We start from the raw sequence: 24,892 nt of genomic DNA on the forward strand, positions 1-24,892 counted from the left end.
CCGTACACACGGAATTTCCATTGGGACAAACTCTGACGTATCTTTCTGATGGAATTCCGTTCAAGCTGTCTTGCATGCACACTGTCGCACCAAATTCTGACACTACGACGAGCCGAGAAAAATGAAGTACAATGCTTCGTTCAATGCTTCCGAGCATGCGTCGACCTGATTCTGAACATGGTTTTTTTTTTTCTCCGTCTGAGTTCCATACAGACCAACGGAATCTCCGATGGAAAAACTCTGATTGGGAACACACGCAGGCGTAATATCCAATGAAAAAATTCCGTCTTACTTTCTCCATTGGAAATTTTGATTGTGTGTACAAGGCATTACACTAACCTAGATTAAGCCCGGATCTATTTTACTTTATTGCAAGGAGAGATAGAGGTGGTTCAAGTGAGCACTGTGATTGGCTATCATCACACCGATCACATGATCAGGAGCTCATTCTACCAGCTCGCATTCATTACTCTGAGACCAGGAGCTGATGATGACAACTTAGGGCCAGATTCACAGAACAAATACGCCGGATTATCTACTGATACTCCGGCGTATTTTCAAATTTGCCGCGTCGTATCTTAGTTTGTGATTCACAAACAAGATACGACGGCTTTTGACTAAGATCCGACAGGCTTACGGCTTCGTACGCCTTCGGATCTTAGGCTGCAATACTTTGGCCGCGCGCTGGGTGGAGCTTGCGTAATTTTCCAGCAACTGGTATGCAAATTAGCATTTACGGCGATCCACGAACCTACTCGCATGCGTAACGTCGCTTTTTCCCGTCGCAAAGTTAAGCAATCTTTTTCATTGCTTAACTATACACCAGCCATGTTAAAGTATGGCTGTCGTTCCCGCTTCGAATTAAATTTTTTTATTTTTTCGGAGTAAGTACGTTGCGCACGTCGCCATTCACAAACACATCGGGGCGCCGTAATTTCGCGCAAAGCACGTCGGGAAAAATGCGAACGGAGCATGCGCAGAACGTTCGGCGCGGGAGCACGCCTAATTTAAATGGTACACGCCCCATTTGAATTAGGCAGGCTTGCGCCGGACGTCTTTATGATACACAACCGCAAGTTTACAGGTAAGTGTTTTGTGAATCAGGCACTTACGCTGAAAACTTGCGGCGGTGTAACGTAAACACGATACGTTACGCCGCCAGAGTTCTACGAGAATCTGGCCCTTAGTCTTTGTGATAAAGGCACGTGAGTAAACATTCACGCAGCAAATACACAGGTATGCATATATGTGACAGCAAAGCATTAGGCCCAGTCTGTGCTGTCACTTATAAGTGTACTGCTAACCCCTAAGGGTTGAGATAATAAATAAAGGCTTTCTGTTAACACTTATGTCTGACTGTCTAGAAGCTAACTTTGATAGCATTACCACAAGTAAGGTGACTATTAAAGTAAAGGTGTTATCTGTATGTTTATATTTTAGCCACACATTAATAATTTGTATTTTACAATCTAAAAGGAAGTAATTGCGATGTAATAAAGGGCACGACCTAATGATACTGATCTTTTAGATATTTAGTTTTTATATGATATGCCAACAGTATGTATTCGCAAGGTATTTCTTTCAATGTACAGCAGTATTGTTGCTTTAATTAGCTTTTTCTGCAATGCTACCTTCTGTTACCCTGAGTCCTGTGAGGCCTCCACAACAGCAATCATGATATAGCACACATATCAAGAGAGCTCATTTAAATTTTAATGAGCACATGCTGTGTCAGGTTGTGTGCCCAATTAAAGCTTTTGCCATTGGGATAGCAAGGATTTTTTCCAGAGATTACATTTCTCCACAGTGCTTTGCACTTTACATTGCACACTGCTGGTTCTGATCCTGTGAATGTTACCTACAAACCACCAGCCTGAAAAGTCTCATTTAGCGTATTTTGAAAGCTATTGCCCTGTTTACTACTGTGAAACTTAATATAAGATGATTGGATTTTTTCCTTCTTTAAAGCACAGGGCACATTGTCTATTTTTCTTACATCTTGAACTTTTTTTTTTTTTGAATCAAGGGCTAACTTTGCTGTCCTTCACAACTCGACTTAAGTTCTAAAAAGGCTATATTGTATGTTTTATTCATGCATTTTATGAACTTTTATAGATTTTTGTGGACTCTATGGAAAATGCTGAAATAACATTCCTCCGCTTATCCAACAAACTTTGTTGCCAAATCTGTAACCGTTATAGGAGAATGTTTGAAGGAAATTTATTTTTTAATTGTTTTCATATAACAATACATGTAAAGTTGAAGAATAACGGTTTAGCTACATACAGAGACTGTGGGCCAGATTCAGCAAAAACTGCGGCGGCGTAACGTATCGTCTTTACGGTTCACCGCCGCAAGTTTTCAGCGCAAGTGCCTGATTCACCAAGCACTTGCGTGTAAACTTACGGCGGTGTATCGTAAAGACATCGGGCGCAAGCCCGCCTAATTCAAATGGGGCGTGTACCATTTAAATTAGGCGCGCTCCCGCGCCGAACGTTCTGCACATGCTCCGTTTGGAAATTTCCCGCCGTGCTTTGCGCGAAATTACGGCGCCGCGACGTGTTTGTGAATGGCGACGTGCGTAACGTACTTGCGCCGAAAAAAAATAATTTAAAATTTGACGCGGGAACGACGGCCATACTTTAACATGGCTGGTCTAAAGTTAAGGCATTAAAAAGCAGCCTTAACTTTGCGACGGGAAAAAACGACTTGCGGCGACGTAACGCACGCGAGTACCTTCGTGCATCGCCGTAAAAGCTAATTTGCATACCCGACGCTGGAAAACGAAGCAAACTCCACCCCGCGGCGGCCGAAGTATTGCAGCCTAAGATCCGAAGGCGTACGAAGCCGGAAGCCTGTCGGAACTTAGCCAAATGCCGTCGTATCTTGTTTGTGAATCACAAATTAAGATGCGACACAGCAAATTTGAAAATACGCCGGAGTATCAGTAGATACTCCAGCGTATTTCTTCTGTGAATCTGGCCCTGTGTAAGCATAATTCTAAAGGTTGGAGGTTAGATGATAGCTGTTTCTAATAAGGCATTGGTTGCATAAATACCACTTGTGTACAAGTGATAATGACTTGTCCTGGAGGCCTTATTTTTTTATTTTATATCAAGTAGTTAGCTGTAGTGGAGATGTTATTGACATGGGAAGGTCCTTAGGGAGGCTGTATGTATGTGAGTGAGGTACCTCAAATCTGTGGTCTATACAAGAAGGTGGAGAGTGGAGAGAAACATGAGGTTCCACTGGTTGGATTAAAGCAGCGGTCTCCAGACTGCGGCCTGGGGGCCAGATGTGGCCCTTTGCTTGCTTTTATATGGCCCTTGGGGCACTATTTCATTCACTGACACCAATAACGGGGCACAATTCCTACCAATGACACCAACAACGGGGCCCAATGATGGGGCACAATTATGCCAGTGATGGGAAATGATTCCTACCAATGACACCAACTATGGTGCCCAATGATGAGGCACAATTCCTACCAATGACACCAACTACAGGGCCCAATGATGAGGCACAATTCCTACCAATGACACCACCTATGGGGCCCAATGATACCAATGATGGGGCAAAATTCCTACCTATGACACCAACTATAGGGCCCACTGATCCCAATGGTGGGGCACAATTCCTTCCAATTATACCAGCTACGAGGCCCAATAATACCAATAATGGGGCACAATTCCTACCTATGACACCAACTACAGGGCCCAATGATACCAATAATGAGGTCCAGTGACACCAGCTACGGGGCCCAATGATGAGGCACAATTCATACCTATGACACCAACTATGGAGTCAAATGATAACAATAATGGGGCAAAATTCCTTACAATGACACCAGCTATGGTGCCCAATGATACCAATGATGGGGCACAATTTTACCAATGACACCAGCTACAGGGCCCAATGATACAAATGATGGGGCATTGTTTACTCCACTTGATGCTGGGACATTTTATATTCCCGAAGGCCACAGTCTGTCCCCCCTAAAGTCTGAAGGACAGTAAACTGGCCCTTTGTTAAGAAAGTTTGGAGACCCCTGGACTAGAGGTTATAAACAGACTGTGGTAAGAAAAAAGAAAGTAGGGATAGTTGAGGTAGTAGTATATTAAAAGAAAATTAGGGGAGGAATATGATAAATTCGAGAGATAGGGGCGTTGAGGGAGATTTTTCGGGGAAGATCCTTTACTGGTATTGCATTATATGTTAATAGGTTGAACGAGTGTGTCAAATATAATTTAGATTGTTAGAAAGGTTGTGTTAAAATCTTTGGTGTAGTGGTAGGTTATACATGTTGTCCAAATGTATTTTAAATGATGAAGTTAATCCCTTATAATAGGGCTGTGCAAATTAACTTTTAATTAATCGATTAATCTTTAATTTTTTTGATCGATTAAAATTCTTTTGATTGGTACTCACCTCTCCGCCGACTTTTGGGCCTTCAGGGAGTTCCGTCGGAGATCCAGTAACGTCACAGACACCGGCGGGACTTGCCGTGTCCATCTGAAGGGCTCCTTTGCTGTGCCTTCATATCTGCATGCCGGCGGGACCTTACTATCTGCCACACGCAAGGGCTGTTACACTTCCCTCTATCACTTCCCTCTATCAACCTGGGATTCTACAACCATCCACTGGGAGTTGTGATAGTTCCCTTCATGGGACATCTACATGCCGACGGACTGATGTTAACCTCTCCTCATCTGGATTCAGCAGTGGTATCGTTGTACCCATTTTTATACCAGTATCATACTTAGCTACATGTTTTTATGACTGCTTTTGGTACCGTTTGGTATTACTCGCACCATTTTTACAGTTTATGAAGCTACATCGATTTTATCTCCAAGGAGATCAGCTAAAAGTAGTTGGATCTGTATGTGCGTTATAATTAATCGAAATTAGTCGATTAATCGATTAAAAAAAAAACGATGAATCGAACAGAACATTTTTGATCAGTAACAGCCCTACCTTATAATTTTTATGCAGCTTGTTTATATTTGAATCTTCATCTATGTTCCAGTATAAGCTGGTGCCATGAACGCTGTCTCAGGTTTCCTGTTTCAGAGTGGTGCCTTTCTCTTACAGCATTCTATGAAGCCACCCTTGCATTCAGGAGTTGTGTCTCCCTACACTGTATGGCTCAGAAGAAACCCACAGCCTCATAGCCGAGGATTGCAAGGCACCTTCTTGTTCTCCCCCCCCCCCCCTTTCCTTCACCAAGTTAGTGAGTAAGCAGTGAAAGAGCAGCAGCCAGCAGTATTAAAAGTTGTAAACTACAAGTGCTTGGTTTAAAATGTTAGCAATAGTTTGCTTAATGTGCTAGACTAAAACATACTGAGGGTTTAATACTACTTTAATTAGGATGGCTGCTTATTTTTTATTGTCTGAGTACAATGCCATTTTTTGTTTGGCTTGAATTATAGTAGGGGTGCCAGACCACCAGGCACCCCTACTGGTAGCTATAAATATAAATGTTAGGAGGCTGAATTTGTGGAGGGAGAATACCAGTTGGCAGAGGTTCAGGAGCACCTCATAAGGATTATTTTATACATTTCTACTCAGGATTGTGTTTACGAATTGATATAAATTGCTCTGTAGGGGTTTCTTCTAATTTAAAAATATTCTCACTAAATGCACCTCAGTTCTACACATACATGAAAGCACAAATTTGATGTGCCAGGGAAAAATGTTGCCAGTTTCTGGGTAAACATGTACTAGCATAGGATTAGCCTATAGTTGCCTTGAATAAATGATGAGTTAAATGAGCTGCAGACTTTAGATTCCCATATCTGAAACCACAACAATTGTTTATAGGGTTTACCCAAGGTCAGTTTCCCATTGTGATTTACACTTTAATACCAAAAGTATTGGGACACCTGCCTTTACACGCACGTGAACTTTAATGGCATCCCAGTCTAGTGCAGCTATAACAGCTTCAACTTTTCTGGGAAGGCTATTTACAAGGTTTAGGAGTGTGTCTATTGGGAATGCTAGAGAAAAATACAGCGCAGCTATTTTCTCTAGCATTGTTTCTCATTGTGTGTATCTCACATGGTTAGTTGCAGCGGCAATTTTTATTCATTTTAATGTAATTAATATTATTTAGACAGTGCAGTATTTTCACCTATACGTGTCTATGGGAATGTTTGACTATTCTTCCAAAAGGACATTTGTGAGGTCAGGCACTGATGTGGACGGGAAGGCCTGGCTCACAGTCTCCCCTCTAATTCATCCCAACGGTGTTCTATCCGGTTGAGGTCAGGACTCTATGCAGGCCAGTTAATTTCCTCCACCCCATATTTTCATGGACCTTGCTTTGTGCACTGGTGCACAGTGGGGCCATCCCCAAACTGTTATTACAAAGTTGGGAGCATGAATTTGTCCAAAATGTCTTGGTATGCTTACGCCTTAAAAGTTCCCTTTACTGGAATTAAGGGGCCAAGCCCAACCCCTGAAAAACAACCCCACACCATAATCCCCCTCCACCAAATTATTTGGACCATGGCACAAAGCAAGGTCCATAATGGAGGAACTTGACTGGCCCGCACAGTCCTGAACTCAACCTGATTAGAACACCTTAAGGCTGCATTCACACCTGAACGTTTTGTCGCCTGAAGCGCGATGTTTAAAGACGCTAGAGGGGAAAAATAACATTATTCTCTATGGAGATGGTTCACATCTCCAACGCAAAATGCAGAACGCTGAACGAACGCCTGAATTTCAAACATGCGCAAAATCATGAATTTTTGATGCGCAAATCAGGCGGCTTTGGCGTTTTACATTGTAGCCAATGACCTGTACAAAACCGCGGGGAAAAACGCAGCACTTTGTCACAGCAAATCGCAGGGAAAAATGCCGCAATTTGTCGTGGCAAATCGCGGGAAAAAAACGCTGCAAATCGCCTACGCCTAGGTGTGAATGCAGCCTTAGGATGAATTAGAGCCGAGACTGCGAGTCAGGCCTTCTTGTTCACATCGGCGCCTGACCTCACAAATGCGCTTCTGGAAGAATGGTCAAACATTCCCATAGACACACTTCTAAATCTTGTGGACAGCCTTTCCAGGAAAGTTGGTGCTGTTATAGCTACCAAGGGTGGGTCAACTCAATATTGAACCCTACAGACTAAGACTGGGATGCCATTAAAGTTCATGTGTGTGTAAAGGCAGGTGTCCCAATACTTTTGGTAATATAGTGTATATTAGGTGTAGTTGAAATCGCCACTGAGAATTGGGGCATAAATTAATGTGACAATGCCCTTGGCTTGTGGGTCTTTAAGACAGATACTTTTAAAATCCTCACTCCCTTCAAGAGTATCAATATGCTTGAACAGAAAGTAAAGTGGAGCTTTAGGATTTTGTATTAAAATTGGCAGACGGGCATGACTTTTATGCATTAGTGACATGCATCTTTTCTGCATTAAAGATACTTACCTGCCCATCCGCCTGTCCACACGTGCAGCTCACTGCACAAATTTAGCAATGCTGTATCTGAGTGAACTCCAGTTAGAAGTGTGTTCACCAGTGGCGTAACTAGAACCTTCAGGGCCCCGATGCAAGAAACCATGAAGGGCCCCCCTGACCCCCTGGACAGGGCTCTTTTCTCCGAGCTCGGTGGCGGAACAACAGGACCCGGTTGCTAGTGGGTGGTTGCATATAAAGGAACCGATTTCTCCATTCCTCCTGCTTCTCCTCCTCTCCCTCCCGCAGGCATTCAGCGGCTGCAGGAGGAAAATGGAGAGATTGGTTCCTCTATGCCAGTGTTTCTCAATATTTTTCCAGCCAGGACACACTTGAAGTATACTCTTAGGTCAGTGAAGGTGAACCTTGGCAACCCAGATGTTTTGGAACTACATTTCCCATGATGCTCACCTACACTGCAGAGTGCATGAGCATCATGGGAAATGTAGTTCCAAAACATCTGGGGTGCCAAGGTTTGCCATCACTGCCCTAGGTGAATGGGGCTGCAATGCAACCACCCTGCAACTGTGTGCATTGCAGCTTAGCGATGATGCATTTAAGGCCCCGTACACACGACCGAACATGTCTGCTGAAACTGGTCCGCCGATCAGTTTCAGCAGACATGTTCGGTCGTGTGTAGGCCCGAGCGGACAGGATTCCAGCAAACATTTGCCCGCCGGGCCTTTTTCCAGTGGGCAAATATTCCTGGACGTGTTTTAAAACAGACCGCTGGAATCCTGCCCGCTCGGACATGTACGGTCGTCTGTACAGACCTACCGTACATGTCCGAGCGCCCGCCATCCCTCGCATGCGTCAAATGACTTTGACGCATGCGTGGAAGCATTGAACTGGCAGCCACGCCCCGCGTATTGTTTACGCGCGGATTTCTGTATGATGGTGAGTACAGCCACCATACAGAAATCCCCGGGCAGACATGTACGCTGAAAACGGTCCGGCGGACCGCTTTCATCGTACATGTTTGGTCGTCTGTACACGGCCTAAGGGGTTAAAACAGGCAGTCAGGAGGCAACACATTGCCTCTTTACCAGCTGTCAAATGCCTCTGAAAAGCGATCTGAACATGGATTGCTTTTCAGTGGAAGAGCATTTTTTTGCTGGTACTATGAACAAGCAAAAAATAAATAAAAAATTGGTTCTGATTGTACACATACAGTATAGGGGGTCATGTAAACACACATACATACACACACATACACTGTTTAAATACATATATATAAATGCACATATGCACACATATATAAACAAGTGGTGGCTGGTGCTCAACATTTTGGGGGGGGGGGGTGCAAGCAAACTGAAAAATTCTTAAAAAAAAAAAAATTGCAGTCTCACTGTGCCCATCAAAAGCAGCCACTGTGCCCATCAAATGCAGCCACTGTGCCCATCAAATGCAGCCACTGTGCCCATCAAATCCAGCCACTGTGCCATCAAACGCAGCCACTGTGCCATCAAACGCAGCCACTGTGCCATCAAACGCAGCCACTGTGCCCATCAAATGCAGTTACTGTGCCCATCAAATGCAGCCACTGTGCCCATCAAATGCAGCCACTGTGCCCATCAAATGCAGCCACTGTGCCCATCAAATGTAGTCATTGTGCCCATCAAATGCAACCAATGTGCCATCAAACGCAGCCACTGTGCCATCAAACGCAGCCAGGGGGTGGCTGGAGAGAGGGGGGCGATGCCCTGCGCTCTTATGGATGCACCGCCACTAACACATACATGCACACTCACATACATACATGTTCATATGCACACACACATTCATACACATATGGCATGCACACTCGCATACATACATATGCACATGAACACACGAACACACACACGCATGAACACACACACACGCATGAACACACACACACATTAACACACACACGCATGAACACACACGCATGAACACACACACACGCATGAACACACACGCATGAACACGCACACACATGAACACACAAAATGTTCTATATTTTATGCTTTCCAATGTCCTACCTATAGATTACACACAGGCTCCCTGTGTACCTTTTTGGAAACGGTCACACTAAGCAGAATGCATTGGGCCATGGATGTACAGCCTTGCAAATAGTGGAACTTGATAATGCTACTCTTTTTATATGGTGGTATGTTTTATTCCAGAAAAGGGAGCTTGATCCAGGAGATTTGGCCAGTTTCACTTGTCCTGGAAATGACTGCTTTTTTATGAAGTTACCAGGGGGCACATTTAACACTGGCAGCAGGTCTGGCTGGCTTCACAAACACTGCTGGGTTTGTAACTTGCATTGTTCTTGACAAGAAGTTGCTGCCTCTAACCATGCTATTCAACACATAAAGTGGAAGTTTTTATATAAAGGAAGTCACACACACACAGTAGATAAACAATGGCAGTCTTACCTTAGCAGCTCTTCCTGCCGGGTACTGCACTGTAGGGGGAGACAAAGAGCACTCAATGTGCTTTCACTTTGTAATGAATGTGACGAGCTCCCCGCACAGTGCCGATTACAGCTCGGCCTGGGAACGGGAGCTCGTCTCCGATTCTCGTGTATCAAAGCACTGTATACAGGGGGCCCTCGAGGGCACTGTATACAGGGGGCCCTCGAGGGCCCCCTACAGCAAGGGGCCCGGTCGCCATGGCGACCTCAGCGACCCCTATAATTCCGCCACTGGTGTTCACCAAGAACACAGCTGTCCTTGATACTTTATTTGCACCGACAGTTACATTTCTAGAACAAGATTTCAAGAGGTGTTCCCCTCTTCTTGGTCCAAGGAGTAATGATACACAAAGCTTTAGCAAAAAGCTTTAGCAAAATTGTAAGAAGAGATAGAAGAAGTGTAACTATGGCATTGGAAGGAAGGGAACAGCCACAGAGGTAAGAAAGGTCCTAAAATTATTTGATGGTGATTTAGAAAGCTAAGATTCACATTCATTCCATTATCTTTTGTGTAAAATATAATTAGCATTTGTAGTTCAAAGGTTTTCCTTTCCTAAGCATTTTTTAAATCCCCTTAAAACATTGTTCCACAGAGTAATCTAGTTGTGAGAAATGATGTACTACAGGTTTAAAGTAGCCGTCCGGCTATACATTATTCAGACACGATTTTTATCTTCAAACAATGTAAGTGTATTTCTTCCATTGTTTTAATAAATTCTTTATGCTGGGTTACGCCATGTTGGCTTTCCTTTTCATCTTGCCATGAGTATATCATGATACTGTCAGAAAGACTGAGGACACACCTATTGAAGGAGCGGGGATATCTGCCTGAGTTACACAGAGACCCTGGCTGGGGTATAAGCCATCCGTGAATATTGATCTCTTCTTGGGATCTATTCTTCTGGTAAACGGCAGCTATTTTGGAAGTAGAGGATCCCTTTTCTATTTAATACATAGCGCTGTTCTTGGGTGTCTCTTCGTTTGATGTCACTGATTCTTGTATAGAGGACTTCTGAATCCAAATACATTGTTCTTCTGAAGAATTACAGGATTTTAAGCACTCAATTAGTTGATATCTGATTGTGATTTATTTTTAAACAGACTATTCATTTACATCTGTGCAGTTATTGGTGCAGCAGTGTTCAATTGATACTGGGTGCATTTATAATAACATTGGGGCAGATTCACATAGAAATACATCGGCGCAGCGTATCAAAGATACGTTACGCCGCTGTAACTTACTTTTGGCTGGTTCGAATCCTGGAAGAATCTGCGCCGTAAGTTACGGCGGCGTAGTGTATCTCTGGCGGCGGAATTCAAATCGTCCCCGCGCCAAATGAACTGCGCATGCTCCGTTTCTAAATTTCCCGCCGTGCATTGCGCGAAATGACATCGCAAGGACGGCATTTTTTAAACTTAGACGTGACTTACGTCCATCCCGATTCACGGACGAGTTACGCAAAAAAAAATAAAAAAATTTCGATGCGGGAACGACGGCCATACTTAACATGGCAAATCTAACTATACGCTGCAAAAAAGCAGCTTTAACTATACGCCGGAAAAAGCCGACTAGAGACGACGTAAGAGAATGCGACGGCTGCGCGTATGTTCGTGGATCGTCGGAAATAGCTAATTTGTATACCCGACGCGGAAAACGGCGTGAACGCCACCCAGCGGACGCCAAAGTATTGCATCTTAGATCCGAAAGGCGTACGAGGACGTATACCTGTCGGATCTAACCCAGATGCCGTCGTATTTTGGTTTGAGGATTCAAACTAAAGATACGACGCGGGTAATTTGAAATTACGCGGCGTATCAAGTGATACGCCGGCGGAATTTCTTTGAGGATCTGCCCCATTGACTTTATTTTTTAGTATTCATCATTTCAAATGGGCTATATGGATGCCATTGAATGATTTCACTAGCATTGTATTTTAGGACTAATTTTCTTTGCACAGCTTATTTTTATGGGTTTAAAGTAATCATTTTCCTTGTGTTCTCTTGTGACAGGTCTATGTAGATTTATTCTTTTTGGTGACTTCTAGTAATGCTGTACATCAGGGGCGTAACTATAGGGATTGCAGGGGTCACAATTGTAACCCTGCCTCATGCTTCAGGGGGCTCGTGCAGCTCCCCTGTCAGATTTGTCTGCTCCTGGATAGGAGGGGTGACGGAGCAGGCTCCATTATCCTCCTGACTCCTGCAGCCGCTGAATGCCTGTGGGAGGGAAATGAGGAGAAGGAGTTGGAAAAACCCCCTGGGTCAGAGAGAAGGGCCCCGGCTGGGGGGTCCCTGCATGTTTTCTTGCACTGGGACCCTGAAGGTTCTAGTTACGCCTCTGTAAAACTGTGGTAGTTTCAAATTTGACTTTCTGTCCTTTGTATTCTGCTCTTGTATTGTAATCTCACCGTTACTGATTTTACCCATGAGAAGCTTGCCTTTGTGTCATTAGACTAGCTTCCATGTTTTGTATACACTGGGCTAGATTTAGATCCGCGTAACCTATCTCATTTACGTTACGACGCCGCAAGTTTTTCAGGCAAGTGCTTTATTCACAAAGCACTTGCCTGTAAAGTTGCGGCGGCGTAGCGTAAATCCACCCGGCGGAATTCAAATTTGGCGGGTAGGGGGCGTGTATCATTTAAATGATGCGCGTCCCCACGCCGAACGAACTGCACACGCGCTGGCCGCGGCTGAATCCCAGTGCGCATGCTCCAAATGACGTCAGCAACGCGGCATGCTTTCGTCGTGAACGTATATTACGTCCAGCCGTATTCGCGAACGACTTACGCAAACGACGTCAAAAATTCAAAACTTGGCGCGAGAACGACGGCCATACTTAACATAGGATACGCCGCACATACCCCTCATATAGCAGGGGTAACTATACACCGGAAGAAGCCGAACGCAAACAACGTAAAAAAACGCCGGGCGGTCGTTCGTTTCTGAATCGGCGTAACTTCTCATTTGCATATTCCTCGCGTATACAAACGGAAGCGAGTGAGATTGCAGCCTAAGATCCGACGGTGTAAGTCACTTACACCTGTCAGATCTTAGGGATATCTATGCGTAACCTGATTCTATGAATCAGGCGCATAGATACGATGGCCGGACTCAGAGATACGACGGCGTATCAGGAGATACGCCGGCGTATCTCTTTTCTGAATCCCGGCCAGTGTGTGTGTGTGTGTGTATATATATATATATTAGGGCTACGGAAATTAACGATTAATTCCTTGATTAATCGTAAAACATTTTTGATCGATCAAAATTATTGTGATCGGTACTCACCTCTCAATTCGCGGATCACACGGATTGAGCCCATAGGAAAGGCAGCGGTTTCGGCCTAGCCCCGGAGTGGTGGCCATCTTGGTAACCCGGCGGCGGCCTAGGTGAGCGGCACGCTGATGTCATCATCACCCACCACAACTGCTCGTGAATCTGCCTGCTTGTATAGTGGTAAGCAAGCAGGGAGATGTGGATATTGCAGTGGGGGAGATGTGGGGAGATGTGGATATTACAGTAGGGGATATGTCTGTGGATATTTCAGTGGGGGAGATGTGGATATTTCAGTGGGGAGATGATGTGGATATTACAGTGGGGAGATGATGTGGATATTACAGTGGGGAGATGTGGATATTACAGTGGGGGAGATGTCTGTGGATATTACAGTGGGGAGATGTGGATATTACAGTTGGGGAGATGTCTGTGGATATTACAGTGGGGAGATGTGGATATTACAGTGGGGGAGATGACAACATTACAGTTATAATTAATCAAAATTAGTCGATTAATCGATTAAAAAAAAAACGATTAATCGAAACACGAACATTTTAATTAGTAACAGCCCTAATATATATATATATATATATATATATATATATATATATATATATATATATATATATATATATATATATATATATATATATATATTACAACCACTTTAAAGTTTTAAATTCCTAAAATGCGATATGATGTACAGTAGAATGTCAGATCTCTCCAGTATCAAATCTGTTAACAATTCGATGTTTGCTGGGAGTCAAATCTCACTGAATACAGCCTCTATTATTGTATAGAGCCATGTGCAAAAGTGAGTACCCTCTGGTGAGTTTTCTTTGTATTGTTTTGAATGGTCTAAATGTGGGTATGTAGATGGCAAATGAAACAGTGGGCTGAATTAAGCAGAATAGATCTCTAAGGGCACACATGCTTAGTTATGGCCACACCTAATTAATTTCTAAAAAAGGTAATTTACTTTGGTAATAAACGTTCTTGTATTAACCACTTTGCAGCCACGCTATAGACAAAAGACATCTACAGCGCGGCACACAATTGCCGAGAGGACGTCCTTCTGTTTACTAGTTCCCTGCGCATGCCGCGGGCGTGCATCAGGGAAAATCTGTGCCCGCCACGTCACGCGGGTTACCGATGCGCGTGCCTGGTGGCTGCGATGTCCTCCAGGAACCCACGATCGGCATTTACAAAACCAGGGACGTGGATCTCTGTGTGTAAACACAGAGATCCGCGACCCGTCAAGAAGAGGAGACCGATGGTGTGTCCCTTGTACATAGGGACACTGATCGATCACCTCCCCCAGTCAGTCCCCTCAATAAGAATCACTCCCAGGGAACACATTTAACCCCTTGATTGCCCCTAGTGTTAACCCCTTCCCTGCCAGTCACATTTATACAGTAATAAGTGCATATTTATAGCACTGTTCGCTGTATAAATGTGAATGGTCCCAAAATAGTGTCAAAAGTGTCCGATCTGTCCACCACAATATCGCAGTCCTGACAAAAATCGCTGATAACTGTCATTACTAGTAAAAAAAAGTCATAAATCTATCCCCTATTTTGCAGATGCTATAACTTTTGCGCAAACCAATCAATAAACACTTATTGCGATTTTTTTTTACCAAAAATATGTAGAAGAATACATATCTGCCTAAACTGAGAAAAAAATATATTTTTATTTTTTAAATTGGGATATTTATTATAGCAAAAAGTAAAATATATTGGGTTTTTTTTTTCAAAATTGTCGCTCTTTTTTTGTTTATAGCGCAAAAAAAACGCAGAGATGATCAAATACCACCAAAAGAAAGCTCTATTTTTGGGAAAAAAAGGACGTCAATTTTGTTTGGGAGCCACATTGCACAATCGTGCAATTGTCATTCAAAGCGTGACAGTGCTGAAAGCTGAAAATTGGCCTGGGCAGGAAGGGGGTGAAAATGCCCGGTATTGAAGTGGTTAATTGCAACTTCTAACAATCTATCCAAGAGAGAGTGGCCATAAAAGGTTTTCTAAAGCATTTAGTGGCAACATTATTAAAGGAAGCATAGCTTTTGTCACCTTATCAACTGGAGGATTGGGTACTGCATAGCAGATATGTGAGGACTGCATGTAGCCTGAAAACCAATCCAATCAACCAACCAACCAACCAACCAATCTGATGGCCTGGCTTCCTACCCTGATAAAAACAATGGAAAATGAAAAACAAACACACATTGCAGTTGATTTAGTATAGGCAAATCAGCTTTTTAATTTGGCTCATAAAAAATCATGTTTCAAAAAAATGCTCAATCACATGCAAGGAAAAAAAAATCTTTGCTTGGACATTATTGGATGATTGAAGTCTGCAGAGCTTAACCTCATTCACTAAGCTAAGACAAATTCCCTTGCAAAGTGAAATATCCTCTTCAAAATGAACAGCCTATTTGCCTTAATTTGCGTTTTACTTAAACATTTGTTGGCGACCAAGGGGGTTGATTTACTAAAGGCAAATCCACTCTACGCTACAAGTGCACTAGGAAGTGCAATAGCTGTAAATCTGAGGAGAAGATCTGAAATGAGGGGAAGCTCTGCTGATTTTATCATCCAATCGTGTGCAAGCTAAAATGTTGGTTTTTATTTTCCTTGCATGTTCCCCTCAGATCTACAGCGGCTGCTCGTCCAAGTGCACTTTCAAGTGCACTTGCAGTGCACTTGTAGTGCAACGTGGATTTGCCTTTCATAAATAACCCCCTAAGAGAGGAGCATAGGCCATCAAGCGGGAGCTAGAGGTGAGTAACACACCCATTAGCATCTCTGAATTGTTGCCAATGAATGTACAGTGCGAGTAGAATTACATTTTAGTTGACCGAATAACAAAACTAAATAATTACAGTATAAATCATGTATTTTATATAAATGTATTTATATGGCTGTTTATATTTCCAAATAACAGAACAGCTGGATACAAGACAAGATTTGTCAAAATTCCCAATGGACATATGTGGGTGGAAGGTGACCACCATGGCCACAGCTTTGACAGTAATGCTTTTGGACCAGTGAGTACTTTCTATATGGTTATATGCTTAATTCATTTTCTATACTCTATTTATATCATTTCTTTCACATAAATAATTGCAGCATTTGTAAAAAGCAATATGTCTTCCTTATTAGTTCACACATAATTTCATGAACAAGACCCGTTTCATCAGGGAGACATTTTTCTAGTCCAAAATGTCCTGCCATTTTACTGAATTAACTTGTTCTCAAAGAATAAGCCATTGTATTTAGTTGAACTCTGATGAATAATAATTAAACGTTCATATTTGCCATTATGCAGAATGACATTCAATTCTTTCAGACTATTTCTTTCAGAGGAAAATGATTTAATTTTTCTATCATTTGCCTCTTTGGTGTTATTTTCACCATGCATCAGCTCTGAGCTGAGCGGATATAAAATAAAATGTGTTTACATCTTTTAGCTTTAGTGGTTGTGTTACTATTGTGCCATACCCAGGAGCAATATTCCAATGTTAAATCCACTTTTTGGTTGATGCTTTATTTGGTGTTTTCCTTAAGGTTTTTCTCTTCATAGGAGCTTGTTTTAATTTCTTTGAAATATCATAATACTTGTTTCACTGCTTACTAGCAAGGCTTGGAGGTATAATGCTCAGTTTATTTTTATTCCAGGGCTGTTAAGGATGATTACTTATTCACATTGTGGAACTGTTTGTGCTTATCTAAAATAGACAGCCATCAGACAGGATTTATTACTTTATAATATCAAATCGCTGAATGTTTGCAATATACCCATGTTAATATCGAATTTATATTGATATTTACACTGCAGTCTTTCAGAATATGTTACTCCTTTTAGTTTATTGCGGTATTGTTTTTGAGTTACTGAACGCAATCTTTCATAAAAAGGGTCATCTAGCATATTTCAAATGTGCATTTGCATTATTGTGCTGAAAATGTTATTCTATCAAGCCTAATTTATTTTCTGGTAGGGTAGGTATACCACATTTTGTTAAAGGGGTTGTAAAGGTAAAACAAAAAATCCCCTAAATAGCTTCCTTTACCTTAGTCCAGTCCTCCTTCACTTACCTCATCAGTTGATTTTGCTTTTAAATGTCCTTATTTCTTCTGAGAAATCCTCACTTCCTGTTCTTCTGTCTGTAACTACACACCGTAATGCAAGGCTTTCTCCCTGGTGTGGAGTGTCGTGCTCGCCCCCTCCCTTGAGGGGGGAGGGGCAAGCAGGAGAGTCAGGAGGCCCACTAACACACAGCTTCTTTCTCTATCTGCAACGTAGAGAGCGTCTTGACTCTCCTGCTCGCCCCCTCCCCCCTAAGGTAGGGGGCGAGCACGACACTCCACACCAGGGAGAAACCCTTGCATTACTGCGTGGAGTTACAGACAGAAGAACAGGAAGTGAGGATTTCTCAGAAGTAATAAGGACATTTAAAAGCAAAATGGAAGGATGAGGTAAGTGAAGGAGGAATGAACTTAGGTAAAGGAAGCTATTTAGGGGGAAAAAATTACCTTAACAACCCCTTTAAGTCACCGAGAAACACGAGAGCCACTGACTAAGTGTGGTAAATGTATTGAAAATAAAGAGTAAATAAACAAATATACACTCATAAGAGATTTATTCCAAGCAGCACTTAAATACCAGGCCAGTAGATGAAAGCCCCCTCAGGCAAGGGGAGGAATTCCACACAAAAAAGGAGGGAGGTCAACCAAAATATCCACCCCAGACCCTTATATGAGTATACAGGCTGGCAGGCCAGGAAGGTGGGGGGTCCCCCCCTTTCCTAAACCATACCAGACCTTAACATGGAAGGGTACCTTGCCAGGGGGACCCCCCTGGCAAAGCACCTTTTTTCCCCCAGGTTGATGAGGACAAAGACCTCTTCCCTGCGACTCTGCCATGCTGGTTGTGAGGGTCCATGAGCAGGGGCTTACCAGAATCTTAAAGCCTCTTATAACAACTAGATACCCTAGCTGTGATAACTTAAATCCCCCCCCATGTAAATTAATAAATGGTATGTGGTATTCATGCTCAGTAATTAAAAAACAGAAAGTGAAAATAAAGTCCTTTAATTAAAAGTCCCACAATGTAAATCCATTGTCAATCATGTCATTCAGTGATTTAGATCCATGTCAATCATGATGCCCACTGAACCATCACCAACGTATGTTGCAGTCTCTTCACTCCTGCTGAATGACATGTCCAGCAGATGACAGCTGATATAAACAGAGGGGCAGGGTCTCCTGGGTGATGCCATTGACCATATATGGTGTCTTTTAATGGTTATGAAAACATACTGTCAGGCCTCGTACACACGACAGAGTTTCTCGGCAGAATTCACCGAGAAACTCGGTCAAAACCCGGATTCTGCCGAGAAACTCTGTCGTCTGTACAGTTTTGGCTCGATGGAGCCGCCGAGGAACTCGACGAGAAAATAGAGAACATGTTCTCTATTTTCTCGTTGTCCTCGTTCTTCTATGGGAGAAGCCGGCCCGCCGAGCTCCTCGGCGGCTTCATCCCAAAACTCGACGAGGAACTCGACGTGCCAAGCACGTCGAGTTCCTCTGTCGTGTGTACGGGGCCTTAGTGTATCAATGTGTTATGGTGTGACCTTAATATTCACTTTAACTTTGGGCTAAATTAGTACATTAGTACAGTGTGCTTAAATAGGTAATAACCATAGTTTTTTTGCCAAAGCAGAAGTTTAAAGAAGGGCCATTCCCTACTAATTCTGAAATATGTTCATTAAATTCCTAAAATATATCCGCTTTTGTTATGTAAAATATTTTGATTTCAGGATTATTTTTGAAACAATGTATTCATGACACAAAGCCAAAGGCACAGCTGATATGCATACTGCTTTTGGCAATGGCAAAGCAAAACCATTCTGTTCTAATTGAATCCAGATGGTTGTTCTTCCTTTTTACCAGTACAATTAATTCTTTCCCTCTTATTTCCAGAACGCCTAAAATAACATAAGTTCTTGTACTTGCCATTGTGACTAGACAATAGAAACATATGGTTATATCTTATAAAGGTGCTAATATATTCTATATATTGATATTTTCTTTAAAAGATAACTCATGCTCCATTGTACTTTTACATCTGGTATTTATTGTTTGTTATTGCAATTGTAACTTTAATACAAGTTGGTGCAGAAAATATCGCACTGACCATCTCGGCACAATATTTAGAGCAATCTTGTACTGAAGATGTGTCCAAGGGATCTCTCTGCTATATTTGATCTGTGCTTTATGCAAAACTTCTGTTGCTGCTTGATTGTTTCTTCAAGAATTATAAGCCCACCAGTCATCAGAGAGGCAGCTGTGATATGAGGGGGAAAAGCCCTGTCTCTACCAAGATGACCACCTCTACACAAAGACAGTGCAGAACAAAGCATTTTAATTCAGTAATGGGAAAAAGATTAGCTCCATGAAACCTGCAGGCAGTATTGGTGACCAGTCCTGTATCCTTCTCTATTTTTTTTCCCCTGTGCACAGGGGCTACAGTTCTTTAATGACCTTGGCTATTAACATTTCCAAGCCACCTCTTGTCTATCACGGTGAGCACAACACATGGATTATCGCTGTATCAGTACAGTAGATAATGGCTGGTAATTATATACTCAAGGCTATATTTAGATATAAAGCTGCAATATGAACATTTCAATTATGTCATCCTTTTGTGGGCTCCACCCAGTGTGATTATTCAGTTAAAGCAAATGCAAGAATGTGCTATTGGAAGGCCACTTCAAAGCTACCTTTTTAAGTGCCACCAAACAAGAGAAATGCAAGCCTTAGAAATCCTCTTAGCAAACTCATAGTTATCCTGCTAATTTATCCACTAAAGTGGAAAAAAGAGTAAAATAGAATAAGGAAAAATTATATTATCACAAATAATAATTTGGAGACTTGAAGCTGGCACCTCTTGCCATGCTGCTTTAAGCCACAGTGGTAAATACAGCCTCTAAACTTAATTTATTTTAGAAGTTTCATCTGCCTATATGATGCCTTTACTGGTACCTTCCTCCCCCATCAACATGCTTATGATTAAAAAAAAAAAAAAAACATCTTTTAGTTTTAATTTCATACTTTATTTTAGACCCAGTTGTATCATCACTGATCTAATGCAGGCAGATCATGTCTAGTGGAAGGGGCCAGCAGGGTGCAATACATACAGTAGTTTCCTGAAAATATCACATTACCATTCTGCAGTAGTCCTCTCGAGCCCTAAGCCCTGATGCAAGCAGTGGACTGGCTCCTGGGGAGATTTATCCAAATATCAAAAATGCTTTGATCAGCTGATGCCCCTCAAAGGATTAGGAGTTTCTAAGCACACTAAATGTACATGCAGACCACCCTAGGTAACACCCACATGTGTTATTGTGTCTCCATACAGTACTTGAAAGAACTGAAATCCAATGAATGGAAAGTGTGGGCCATAAACAGTTTGGCTGGGCGGGAAAGGGCTAGATAATGCTGGAAACACTACATGCAGGAAATAAAGCAGGCTCTATATTACTTGCTATATGTTCTAATGCAGTGTTTCCCAACTCCAGTCCTCAAGGCAGCAACAGGTCATGTTTTCAGGCTTTCCATTATTTTGCACAGGTGATTTGATCAGTTTCACTGCCTTAGTAATTGCCACAGCCGTTTCATCTGAGGGAAATCATGAAAACATGACCTGTTGGTGTGCCTTGAGGACTGGAGTTGGGAAACACTGTTCTAATGCACACTTTTGAGAAGCCCACAGGGATTCGACAAAGGGGCCACGGACCAAAACACGCTATCATAATGACTTATGAAGTAACATTCTGTTTATGCTTCAGCTTGCGATCCACCCATGATCCTGTTGCGGCATTCACCAATTATTCTGGGAGTTTATGACATCACTTGCAGTGCACCAATTCTGGTGATGTGCTTCAGGACAGACCCGGCTATTGAGCCGCACTCCACTGTGGAGTCTAATGCTGCAATGTCCCCATATGATTCCTAGTGTGGTCATTGGCACTTCTTTAGCCCCTGAATTTGTATTAACAATTTCACTGACACGGATGCCAGACTTGCAGAGATGTAAGCATGTACTGATCTATTGACATTCACCAAACCTTGTGTTTGCGATTCAAATGTGACACTATCTATGATCTCAATTACCCACAAGCTGGCACTTGGAATGATGGATTGAATTTGTCTTATTATAATTTTAATGAACTTGGACTCTTTGCAGTACTATTGGCTAATTTGATTGAGGACTTTTTATCATGTGGAAAGCTGTAGACATTAGAATGCTTGATATCTGCCCCATTTCTGTTGGTTTGGACTAAGGCCAGCCAAAGACAGAGCAAACCTGTGGTTGCAGGAAAGCAAATCACTTAATTCTCCCATCAACACAGACAGTGTTGATAGGGGAATCCATCCCATGGAGCCATTGTGTTCTCCTGGCAGGGGGGCGAGGGGGGGGGTTCTCCTGTCCTCCCGGGAGAACACAGGGATTATTGCTAGTGAATATAATAACTGCTAGCAATAATCGCATGTAAAATCCGACAGGATGGTTGTATCTAAGTTGATCAATCAATCAACTTGGGTACATTCAGCCTGCTCATACAGAATAGGAAGCAAGAGATTCAAACTGTCTGTGGCCAGCTTAAGACTTTCACTTTCACCACTCCAGGTGGTCCCATATGTGGCAGCTTGGGACAGCACTAATTGTGGACTTTATAATAAGGTTGATAGTACTTGCTATTTAAGGTGCCTGAATATTTTGTGCTATGATTATCAGGTTATTATCCAGTTCACAATTCTTTGGGCCATTATTGCATGTTAGCAGTGCGTTAACGTATGTTGTTTTACGTGTTAACGTGCCTTGTATTAAGGCAACCCATTCATTATGAATGGACTGCTAATGCATGCCATTTTTCTATAAAGCAGACATGATCCTAATATTTAGTCTTTTTACCAAGCACTTGGATGTAATACTAGGAAAATGTCTTAGTTTTACAATACTCGTCAAGTAATAGGTATTTTCACAAATAAAAGTTGAAAGAAAGAGATCGCTTTTTATTGATTACTAAAGAAAAGAAAAGAAGAGGTGCTGATTGCCAAAGTTATGAAGAGGATAGCGAAACTGTACAGAAAAACAGTGGTCTACACACACTCTCATGCACTTAGCCAGAATTCACTGATTAAATTACTTAGTGTACCAATACATTCTTCTACCCACACAATGAAATATAACTTGGAGGGAGAATCTTAATTTCATTGTACAGAAGTTAGATACTCTATTCAAATTTAAACTACAGATGTCTACCTAAAAGTTTCTCTGAATCACAGGTAATTTTGTTAACTTGCAAATGGGAATTAATGATTTTTTCCATAGCTTTAATCAATATTACTAAACAATATTGGCATGGCCACAAGTGCCATGCATTGTGCATTCTGTTGTTATTTACAGGCGGTCCACAAGTTACATACAAGATAGGGACTGTAGGCTTGTTCTTAAGTTGAATCTGTTTGTAAGTTGGAACAGGTACATTTTTTAAGTGTAGCTCCAGACAAAAAAATCTATTTTTAAGCTTTTTGGATAGCATAGGGAAGGGTTATAACCCCTGTAACATTTGTTTTGCTGTCTGTGCCCCTGTTCAGAAGATTTCACCTCACTTTCTGTCCCAATGACAATTGGATTTTGAAAATTTGGGGTTAGTAGGGAAACAAGGATTTGTGATAAAGCATCGGTGGAGACACCTTTTTCCCATAATAACTCCTACAGGAGAGAATTTCCCTTCCTAGGGGTAGATTTCCTATGACTTCCTGTTGTCTCCCTCCGTTTGTAAGTAGGAGTCGGTTGTAAGTCGGATGTTTGTAAGTAGGGGACAGCCTGTACCTGTTGTTATTTACCTCATTATTATTTTTTTATATAGCACCATCAATTTACACAGAACTTTACATATATTATACATTCACATCAGTCCCTGTCCTCAAGGAGCTTACAATCGAAGGTCCCTAACTCACATTTTTACATACACATACTAGGTCACATTTAGACAAGAGCCAATTAACCTAGCATGTCTTTGGAGCATGTCTAAAAGTCCTGCCATGCCTCTGCCTTTGGGAGTCATGCTTGTAACCTTTTCAGCCTTGCAATGCCTCATGGAACTAGTAGTTCTGTAACAGCTGGAGGGGCCACAGGTTGCGTGCCCATGCCATAGAACATAAGTAAAAGCAATAGGGTGTACGTTTACTTTATAAGTGCCTATATTTGGCACTGAAATGTCAGCTTGTACATACACTGGAGATCACTGCTGCTTTGCACACTCCTGGAGCCGGGGTGTGCTCTAATGACCGGATATTGCAAAACTGGAAGTTGCAACCCGGAGGACTGCCCCTATGCATTTTGTGTCAATGATATCATCAGGAAGCTTCTTGATAATGTCCATTATGATATGAGTGGCATTGGTATGGAGAGTGCTGAGAGAGACATATGTGTTTAACCCTTTGAAAACTAGGCTTATGGTGGACTGGGAACCAGAAGCTGGACTACTGATTTTAAAGGCTAAATTACCTTTACTTTGCATAGAGGTCATATACATCTGGTGAGTGCGTGATTTGTCTCTGTCTCACTGGGTGAAAGCATTGTGCTTATGATGGAGGATTAGACGAGCATGTCAAGTCTGATAGGACACACTTAAAGTCATTGGACACTCTATTTAAACATTATTGTATTGCACTTGTATGTGGGACTTTTTCACATATTTTTTCTCAGCATATTGAGACTTTGTCGAACTACTTGCACATTATAGGTATTTTATCTACGTTGTATAATATCATAATATCGAGTGTGCTTCACTTTGTTTCATTTAAAGCGGTAGTAAACCGCTGGGTGATTGTTTTTTTTTTCTGACCTTCAAGGTAAAACAATAATGTGCTAGTATGCATTGCAAACTAGCACATTACGTGAAACTTACCTGAAAACAAAGCCTTCCTGCGATGCAATGTCACTGCTAGAGGCTGCTTCCATCTTCACCCGTCTTCCTTCTGGGTCCACAGACACCGGCTGTGTGACTGGCCAGAGCCACGATGACGTCACTCCTACGCATGCGTGGGGGAGATGACGTTTACAGCACAGGTGACAAATCACCTCTTCACCCTGTTAAATACCTCTGAAATGCAATCTGAACATAGATAGCTTTGTAGAGGAATAGCAGTCATTATGCCGCTATTATAAACAAGCTTTAAAAAAGCAGTTCAAATAGTACTGGATTTGGGTTTAAAGTTAAAAGTAATTTGTACATAGACTCACATACACATATACATACTTACACACACAGCTTTTTTAACCACTTCAGCCCCGGAAGGTTTTACCCCCTTAATGACCAGCAATTTTTTTCCCCCCATAAATAGAGCTTTCTTTTGGTGGTATTTGATCACCTTAGTGGTTTTAATTGTTTGCACTATAAACAAAAAAGTGCAAAAATAACTATTTTTTAATTTCTGCAATAAAACACATCCAATACAATTAAAAAAAAAAATCTAATTTCTTTATCATTTTAGGCCAATATGTATTCTGCTATTTTTTTGGGGTAAAAAAATCCCAGTGAGTGTATATTGATTGGTTTGCTTAACCACTTCCATACTGGACACTTAAACACTCTCCTGACCAGACCAATTTTCAGCTTTCAGGGCTCTCA

General features: G+C 42.0%; 1 protein-coding gene across 1 annotated transcript in view; it reads left to right on the forward strand.

Annotated features, from left to right (window-relative positions):
* The window catches only part of IMMP2L (inner mitochondrial membrane peptidase subunit 2), a 1,177,970-nt gene that overhangs the window by 920,179 nt on the left and 232,899 nt on the right, over positions 1-24,892 (forward strand). Inside the window, exon 5 of the mRNA XM_040343819.1 lies at positions 16,132-16,234. Within this exon, the coding sequence (XP_040199753.1) occupies positions 16,132-16,234 (103 nt within the window). The remainder of the gene's footprint in view (positions 1-16,131; positions 16,235-24,892) is intronic.

Source organism: Rana temporaria, chromosome 3 (assembly GCF_905171775.1).
Source record: "Rana temporaria chromosome 3, aRanTem1.1, whole genome shotgun sequence".
NCBI lineage: Eukaryota > Metazoa > Chordata > Amphibia > Anura > Ranidae > Rana > Rana temporaria.